General features: G+C 38.6%; 1 protein-coding gene across 1 annotated transcript; it reads left to right on the top strand.

The window, feature by feature from the left end:
- Positions 1-604: 604 nt before the first annotated feature.
- LOC108675408 lies at positions 605-9,367 on the top strand. The gene is made up of 2 exons (XM_018163415.2): positions 605-950; positions 3,874-9,367. The coding sequence occupies exons 1-2, from the start codon at positions 639-641 to the stop codon at positions 8,188-8,190; spliced, it is 4,629 nt and encodes a 1,542-aa protein (XP_018018904.1). The 5' UTR covers positions 605-638; the 3' UTR covers positions 8,191-9,367.
- The last annotated feature ends 353 nt before the right edge of the window (positions 9,368-9,720 follow it).

Here is a 9,720-nt window from a genome sequence, read left to right on the forward strand (position 1 = left end):
ACCCAAATTATAGTTCATTTAACAAGTATATGATAGAGAGAGAAACTTTGAAGTTTCTCAATGTTAACAGCATTGAAATCCATAAGGAAACATAAATTTTTACTATTTTTAGTCACTTAATTCCTTGAAACTTGAATTCAATACGGCCTTTTATTTCGAAGTTATTCAAATTTAGTATCTGTTGGACTGTCGGTGCTTCCTGCCAATGCTGTCTTAAGTTTACTTAGTACATGGATGTTTCATGCATATGAGGTGGTGCTGTGGAACAGTTTGTTAAGGAGCCCTCCATGTTAACTTTTGAATTGCACCTTGGGATATTTTAGTAGGAGTGTGGTAATGAACTGCGGAAGTTAGAAATTTTGTGAAAGACAAGATAGTGAATCACAATTTTTTAAAGCTGCAAGTTTTGATGTATCTTGAAAAAGATGAAAAATATTTGTGTTAACAGTGAAGTTTGAAGTGACATATGATAGGTACCTACTGATATCCAAGTATAGATAAGTGTTGTGAGAGTTGAGTTAGGTAAAAAACCTTTATCTATTTGTGATGCCATGTTACAGATTTTAATTTATGGGCCCGCATCATCTAATTTATCCCATTTTGCAGATAACATTTTGATGTGAGATGCAACTACCACAATGAGTGCTCAAATTAACTCTGAGTGTAGCTCTAGTAGTGTGGCTGTGGTTCAAAGCTCTGACTCTCAAACTGTACATTCAACTAGGAGGAAAATTAAAATTGATAGAAGTTTTTCTCTTCATTACACACCCAAAACTTTGGAAATTAAGTCTGAGGCTCCTGTGAAGTTGGAGCAAGAGAGCATTGTTTCATCTTCAAATTTGGACATAGCTGATACTGAGCTTCTCAATGAAGCTGATGTCTCGTCAAGTGCTGAGTTGCTTGAAACTTGTGAAGATTCTTCCCAGTGTGGACGAAGCAGTGGGAGATGGGTAAGCTTTTAGTGATAGTGATTTTCAATCCTTGCTGTGCTTCAATTAAACCTGTGTCCTTTAATGTTGCAGTGCTTCTTTATTGCTTTGTCTGGTACCTAGTTCTTGAGACCCCCACTAATAATTGCTTGTGAAATATAGCATTTCACTTGGCTTTACTCCAAGAAGAAAGAAGGGATATAGTCAAATGGGGTAAGACAGGATCGCAGCCTTCATGGGGTAAGAAAGGACCAGCCCATGGTGTGCATTCTAATTGCACTAAATTTAATTTGACAAAAGAATATGTTAGAGCAATCATTGCCTGTCATTTCAGTGTTTGTTTCAACCCTCTTCTGCAAATATTGAATTTCTGGCTAATTTTTAAAGAAAACCTATGTGAAGAAGGGTCACAAAATAGTTAACCCTGTTTAGGAAATAAGCTGTGTCTAATGACAAAAAATTTTTTGGCCTGGTTTGTGGATGTAGGCAGGTAACCTCAAGTAATAAGCAACTTTTGAGACATACTTAACATTCCTACCTGCTACCATCACTGCCTGACATGTATTCTAAAATGGGGTAAAAAAGGACTGGACATGGGGTAAGACGGGACCACTAAATGATCCTGTTTTACCCCACAAATGGTCATATCTTACACCACATATGGTCCAGTCTTACCTCACAAATGGTCCTCTATTACCCTACAGTATATCAAAAATAGTTTTTAAAAGAATATGTTATTATGCAGTAACTGGAGTATTTTGGTCAAAATTTTTATCTTTTGCTCACTCTCACCAAATTTCTTTGAAAATTTCAATCTCGAATAAGGCATTATTGCTAAAATACTGGAGTTTCTTGCAAGTTTCTTGGACTTCTTATTATTTCTAGCAAAAGTAAAGTATAAAATGATAATTAACTATGCCAGCTATATAATATCATCCATATTTTTTGCTCAAAAGACTAAATGGATCATATGGCTGCATTTAATGTCAACAAAGTTTTCTCGTGACAAAACCTCCAATGTGACTGATATTAGAGTTGACTTCCCACAACACAAAACAGTAACAAGTGGTTGTTTAATCAAATAATGTCTTTCTAGATGGATAATATTGAATACTATCAGAATTGAACTTTTATTAGAAACCTTGTAACATAAGAATTACCAGTTGGTCCCATCTTACCCCAATGGGGTAAGATGGGACCAGCTCACTTTTTTTAATCTGTACAGAAAACTATGTTAGATGCAAAACGTCTGAGTTGTAGCTTAGAAGCCCATTGCATAAATACACCTTGTGATAGGTTTAGGGTTTTTTAGTTATTCATGGTATAGATGCTACAGGATTGTTAGTGATTTCAGTCCTGTCTTACCCCATCTGACTATATATAAGTGATTCTGTAATCTCATTGTGCCTAATAACACCAAGTAGTAATCTACATCAGAGCTAGTAGTAATGCAACTCATAAACAATGAGATACAGTACTGAACTCAATAATTCTTTGCATTACAAACTACTGCTTAACATTCTCTGGTTTAGGTAATTTCTTAAGTTTTATTTATGACAAGGGTTAAAATTTTATTTGTATTCCTTTATATTCATTATGGCCATCAACAGTATGTTGGCGTTTTGTTTATCAACTTTGCCCCTTGTGTTATTGTCACTCATTTCATGGAATGGGAATGTCATTCCATTATACCAATCCCGTTCATTTGGTAATAAACAGTATAGTCTTTGAATGCAAGTTGATAGAGACAGACTTGATCTTTGAACCAAATCAAATTATTAGATTTTAAATATTTCCCTTCTTTCATCACTTTTTCTCTATAATATGTCTATAATGCAAGAATAATATGTTCTTGTTTGCAATGATCACTGTAACAACTACGCTGTACAGTAGACAGTGGTGCAGGCAATCATTTTGATGTCTAATAAATTTCTAAGCAATCTTGATTCATAAATTATAGCTTCTAGTACATCATGGATTGATGTTACAGTTGTGCAGAATTTGATTTTGTTCCAGCTCTTTTTATCATTTTAAACAAAGGGTTTCCAAACTGGAAGCCCCTTGACTGGATCTGAGGGCCTTGTAGATAGTTGAGCAAATCTTTGGAGAGCTGACCTATTAATAGTCGAGAATTTTTTGTCCACCAAGCGCATATTGAAATGTTTACAACCTAATGCAAGATAATCTAGTAGTGATTTGCCGTTGATGTTACACTCTACCCAATCTGATGCAGCCTTCCTATAATTAAATTCTAACTGTAAACTTACTAAATGCGGTAATTATTATCACATTCAGTAATTTGAAATACTGCTAATGCAACATATTACTGGCTAATTTGTAGTAATATTTGTAAATTTGTAAACAACAGGTACCTAGTGGCAGGCAGAGGATGGTTCTTCTTCTACGAAAAAATATATATATTTTATAAGTGGATTGTCTTATAATTAAGAGTAGCTGTAATTTTTAGCTTTATATGTCTACTTATTTGCAAATTGTTCCAGTGTAAACTTTGTAAGACTTTGATGAGAGATAAAATTTCATGGCCAGAGTATTCATGGACATATTTATATGCCATAATTATCCATCAACGCATTATATTGACTGAAGTATTGTGTGACAGATTTTTTGTGGGTTATCCTGTATTTTAAGGACGGAAGTAAATTGGGAATTAACCTCATTACTTTTATTAGGGTATAGCTCAACAAACAAAGTAGTATTGTCCATGTAAACAAATGTTAACCCTAACCTAAATAATTGTTCCTTAAATTGTATTCTGCAATTTTTTTCTCATTTTTAAACATTATTTCCAATTTTAGTCAGCACGATCAATCACTTGTCTAAATTTTGAGTTGGTGAATGGCTATACTAATTCAAAAGATGTTAGGCTATTAATATTTCTTTGTCTAAATTTGTTTTGTTGAAGTTTTTCTTATTTTGTTTTCAGGTGTTTGGATCGGCCTCCACTGCTGTTGGGAGCTACTCGAGGACTCTTCTGATTGCTGATAACAGCTTCAAGCATCTTAAATCGCACTGGCCAAATCATGCAAAAGTTATACCTGACACCGTCATGGTGGATAAACTACGTGTGAATCAAGTACCAGGCATTCTTCAGGAATATTGTGCTGAACATGCCCTAGAAAATAAAAAGGTACTAGTGTTTGTCCTCACTAGATTTGAGGAAAAGTTGATCTACATCGAGTCACCTTTGTGCAAAAACAAGAAATTTCTTCCTAAGAAACATGTGCCTCTGAAAGAGATTCGAAACAACAAGTCTCTCGAGCCTCGCGACTTCATGGACGTCATTCAAAGAATTACAGAGGAAGCTTTACCATCAAAGATCGTATTTCTGCCTGTCTTACCTTTTAACCTAAAAAAAGTTCGCTGGCACATGATAAGTGCACACAAGAAATTCACCCACCATCAGATTGATCCTGACAGATACGAAGCCAACGCGCCGCTGGTCTCTCATTCATATGCATCTGCATGTGCACAGCTCAACAGGCTGCTGACTGAAGCTTACTTTAAAGAAGGATTTGATCTCTCCGCATGGAGCATCGTCTCGTGGGCAGATAGGGTTTTTCCCGACGAAAGAAAATATGTTCCTGCTCTCTTACCCTTAGTAATCAATGGGAGGATACCACATACTAAGGTTCTTCACGACACTACCTCTCGTCTCTCGGAACTTATTGAACGCTGCGGAAAACATTCATTTTCTTTGCTGGTGTTTCTGGTTGATGGAGATATGACAGAAATTAGTAAAATCTGGCCTAAGGATTTTCCTATCACCACTCTTTTCGAAGAAGTACCCTGTGAATCCTGCCCTTCTGAGTGCATAAAAGAACTATCATCCAAACACAAAGAGGAGAATATTTTGTTTGTTTGGTCATCTAGTGTGTCGTACTATTTGGAATTAAAAGATTTTGATAAATGTGATGGGCACGATAAATTCAACTATCCATGTATTGGGAGTACTTCTTCAAAGCAGGCCAAGGTAGAACAAATTATTTCTGTCATTCACCAAACAAAAAAACTTGTAGAAAATCTTCCACACTGTACAGTGATATTCACTCCTCTTTATCAGGCTAATTACCAGCGCCTTTTGCAAGACTTGTGTTCGAAACACCACAGTCAGTTTAATCATAATCTGGAGAACGATTTTACGTCAGACTTGTGCAAGAAGGAGGATGAATTAATGAAGTCACTCGTCTCCGACGTTAACGAAAAAATTTTTCGCGAGAATACTTCCTCTGTAGATGTACGATTTAACGTATTTACATCGCATCGTAATCGACAACCTGTAGTGATGGAGTTTGAAGGTTTGAAGTTGACTCGTACATCCCTTGAATCTCTGGTTGATGTCATGGCCGAGCAGTTGCTATCCAAAGTCATGCATGGGCGTACAAACAAGACCACCCTGTTTGAAAAACGAACCCAGAGTCTTAATCAATCAACTAGGAAACAACAACAGGGTGGATGTGCACGTGGAAGCAGAAGTCGTTCTCCTGGCCAAAGCTCCGTTTTCAGCATGCATGTTCACTCCGAGGAAATCTACGACTTGCGTAGTTCGTTGCGTCGAACCAACGAAGTATCCGATTCACAGAGAAGAAATTGCGCGACACGTACATCACGTGGAACTGAACTGAAAACTCAACTTCTTGATCAAATCCGTAAACGCTCGGATATTCGAGGATGTGAGGACCCTGAATTACAAGAATGGTCTCAGAAATCCAGCGTCGCGACTCGTTGCAGTCGACGTAACTTCGACCACTCCAGGCTATCGAGGGTAAATAATGCAACAACAGAACATGGAGCTTGCACTTACGACCAAAATATTCCGCTGAGGGACGATTTTATTGATTTGAATTATCATCATGATTACGACGATAGGGCAGGATTTGAAGACAGTTCACGGGCGTCCCGGTTTAATATTGTAACTGAACTTTTGCGCGGCGAACATGGGGGTCAGTCTTTGAAACGACACCGTGATACTTTACTTGGAGATGAAAACTTTGTCAGACATGACTCTTCAGTGGCTAGCCATTCTCAACCTCGCACATACCGTAGTCGATCTCCTCGTGTTTCCAGATATCCACGGATTAGCTCGGATCGATCTCCTTATTCTCCTTACCGAGATTCACCTATTTTCGATAACAGACTGTCTCGTACCCGAGATCGTTCTCCCGCGGTTCAAGACCGATCTGCTAACATTCCTGTTCGATCTTACCCTGTCCGCGGTCGTCTCGTCGAAAACGATGGCCGACATCACCCTGCCTATGACTCAAAACGTAGTAGATCGCCTTATGACCGCAACAGTTCTCCCTTCCGCTCCCATCTTGTGCGTTATCCCTCGTATCGTGACAGTTCTCCATTCTATGATGTTGTATCTCCTCGTTCTAATCACTTTCCTGGACGCAAGCATCCCCGTACTTCACACAATCGCTTATCTTTCCCTCAAGGATCTCCAGATTTCCGAAATCATCGAACTCAGTCTCCTGTCTTTACTCGGTCCAATAGTTTTCGTGTGCAATCGCCTTTTCGAGATCGACAACTATCAAACAGTGTTTTGTCTCCCCTTGGCAATGAATCGTGTGGTTTCCATTTCAGATTACATTCTTCTGATCGAGCTTCTTTCACTCGTTTTCGATCACCCAACCGCAACTTGTCGCCAATATCCCCTCCTGACCTTCGCAATCCATCGCCCGGTTCACTCTCGCACAACCGCTCTCGTAGCCCACGTTATCGTTCACCTTACCATCGCAACCGATCTACCAGTCCACGGCAGCGATCACCTTACCACCGCAACCGATCTTCCATCCCACGGTATCGATCACCTTACCATCGATATCGATCGACAAGCCCACGGCAGCGATCACCTCACCAGCGATACCGATCTACTAGTCCACTGCAACGATCACCTTTCCGTCGCAGTCAATCAACAAGCCCACGGCAGCGATCACGTTTCACTCGCAGCCGATATCCTAGCCTAAGACACAGGTCACCTTTCTCGCTCAATCGATCTCCCGGCCCACGACATCGGTCTTCTTCCATTAAAGATCGATCTCCGTACCAACGACATCGTTCTCCTTTCATTCTCAACCGATCTCGCAGCCCACGGCATCGGTCTTCTTTTAGTAACGACCGATCATTAAGCCCTAGAAATAAGGTGCTAGAATCTACCGATAAGACACCAGGTAAACATCGGCATCATCGTGATGGGTCTAAGAACGTAAATGATTCATCCAACCGCCAACAAAAACTCCTTGCTGCTTTGAAAACCTTGTGGGGTATACACGAACGGGAGTGCGATACTTACCGTAGAGAGCCAACTCTTCATCCTGATTATAAAAAATGGCGGCAATGGTATCTTGAAAAGCGAGAAAGATCCAAGGCAGCTGCAGGCACTCTCGTGGAAGAAGAAATTGACAAGGCGTGGCGCTCGCACATGGAAATGTTATTTACCAGAAGTTGGAATGAAAAGAAGACCAGCTGCTTATCCGTGATTGAAGAAAACGAGCGAAATTTAGTCAAAGGAGAAAGCCTTGATTTGCTTGTACCTGGCAAGAATGAAGCAGTTGAGTTGCGCGAACATCAAGATGGAGATACCTCTGTGTCAATCCCACAGTTCAGTGACCTGTTGGATGACGTTGGCTCTGAAATATCCTTAGAAACTGGCGCACGTAACCACCACAAAGAAAATTCTAAGTCCGACCCGAGTCGTGGAGTGACTGGAAGTGCATCAGTTAACCGCAATAATGGCGGTCTTGCAGGCGATTCCGATGAACTAGTGAGATCCACTGACCCTCTCGAAGTTGTTGAAACTTTGAACATGTTGAATGATATGCCAGATAAATTTGGCCAACTTTCAATGCCGATATCGGTAATTTTGCGATCTGCAAGGGAAGCCAGGGATAAGGGCCAAGATCCCATGGACATTTTCTCACAACAGGAGCAAGATGTTCTCCAACTTTGCCACCAAAAACTGACAAATCTAAAGAAGTCAGACTTGTCATTTGTTCAAAAAGTAATAGTTGACGAGTGTCTGAATCGAGTTCAAGCCTTGCTTATACAAGTTCAGTGTAACCGTGATCCAATGTATGGTCTGCAGATTGAAGAAGTATCAAAAGAAATACAAGGACTGTCTGCGTCACAGAGCATTGCCAAGATTAAAGAAATTGTTACAATTCATGGAAGGGATTTTCTGAAGGATGGACAAATATTGAAAATTTACATGAATGCTAAGCAATATTCAGGTTGTAAATAGGAGAGAAACAATTCCGGGTGAACCGTGGGTACCGTCGTACGAATTAACATGCTTTTGATAATTTTTTTCAAACCTTAGTTAATTAACGGATCCATGAAACGTCGTCAAGGCTCTCTGTACCCAAATAATTTGTAACTTGACCCATCGTCAATAGACAAGGTTTTAGCTTGTACAATCTGCATAATTCAATTCGCCCTCAATTTGATTGTGCTCAATGCTGTAATACGTTTTTATTTTTTAATCAATCCGATGTCTCCACGGGCAATTCTGAGTTGCTCTATTGTTTTATGTTCATACAATATGCGTATATGGCTATCTGAATTTAACTCGATTCCGTTGAAAAAGTTGAAATTTTTTTTAGATTCTATTTTCATTTGTCAAAAGTTTGTTTTTGAATGAATGATAAATAATTGATTTACTACATCAACTACAATTGCCTCAATTAGCTGATTACCGTGCAAGTCTCAGTCTGGTGGTTTTTGTCCTCTAATTTCATATAAATTTAAACAATAATAATACGTGATTTTATTTGTTTTGCTAGATTCCCCCTATAAGTAGAATAGAATTGCTAAATTATCAACTAAATCATGATCAAGGCTGATTATTTTCGTTTTTTTTTTTTCAGAATACGCTCGATTGCGAGTATTCCATGCTTCTGAATTCATCACTGAATACATACTTTGCTTATCGAGACTGCGAAACTTAAACGAACTGGAGTTCTATCGAAAATTTATATCGAGTAACGATAGACATAATAATGGTTGGAAAGTCCTTTCTTACAGCGAGAAAAGATCCATTGCATTGGTGGGGTGGAAAGAGTTCCTACTAATCAATACTTGCAACTTTTGACAACCAAGCTTCAGGCTATGGTACCGAAGCACCATATGAAAAAGGTTGGAACTGGAAATACAACAGGGCTTTAAATACCGAGGTGAAACATCTGAAAAATGTTATGTTATATAGTAAATCAAAATACGACAATGATCAGACAAATAACCCAGTGCAGATTGGAATAGTTGGATTAAACAAGTAGGTAGGAACCGACTTGTAATACGCTATGCACCTTTTCTATTTGAGAGAGCCTGGATGGTTTATAAAATCGCTCCGATAATGATTTTCCTCTTCAAAAATTAGTCAAAAATTTTTTCGTAAGTGTTCAAATAAATTTGGTGTCGTATCCCGAGTGTTTTTTCACTTATATGATTGGATTTCAGCTTCTTGATGTATGAAATTTGGTGGAGTGGTTTTATGGTAGACCATTTATATTAGAAAAAAAGGGAGGGATTGTTCAAATTGCGTGGAAGGTTGAGGAGTAATAGTTCGATGTTGTTATATTGTCATGGCTGCTATTAACCTGGAACGGTTTTGCTAGAAATCTTCGAACCTTCGTTTATTTGTGGAAAAGGAACTTGACTCAGAATTAAATTTTTTTTAACGGGTCTAAGTATTCAAATTTTTGTAAGATTCTAATAAATATTGCAACATGCATGTGAGCCTGTAGGTTATATAAAATCGCGAAAACAGACCTAA

This window comes from Hyalella azteca, unplaced genomic scaffold (assembly GCF_000764305.2).
Source record: "Hyalella azteca isolate HAZT.00-mixed unplaced genomic scaffold, Hazt_2.0.2 contig16731, whole genome shotgun sequence".
In the NCBI taxonomy this organism is placed as follows: domain Eukaryota; kingdom Metazoa; phylum Arthropoda; class Malacostraca; order Amphipoda; family Hyalellidae; genus Hyalella; species Hyalella azteca.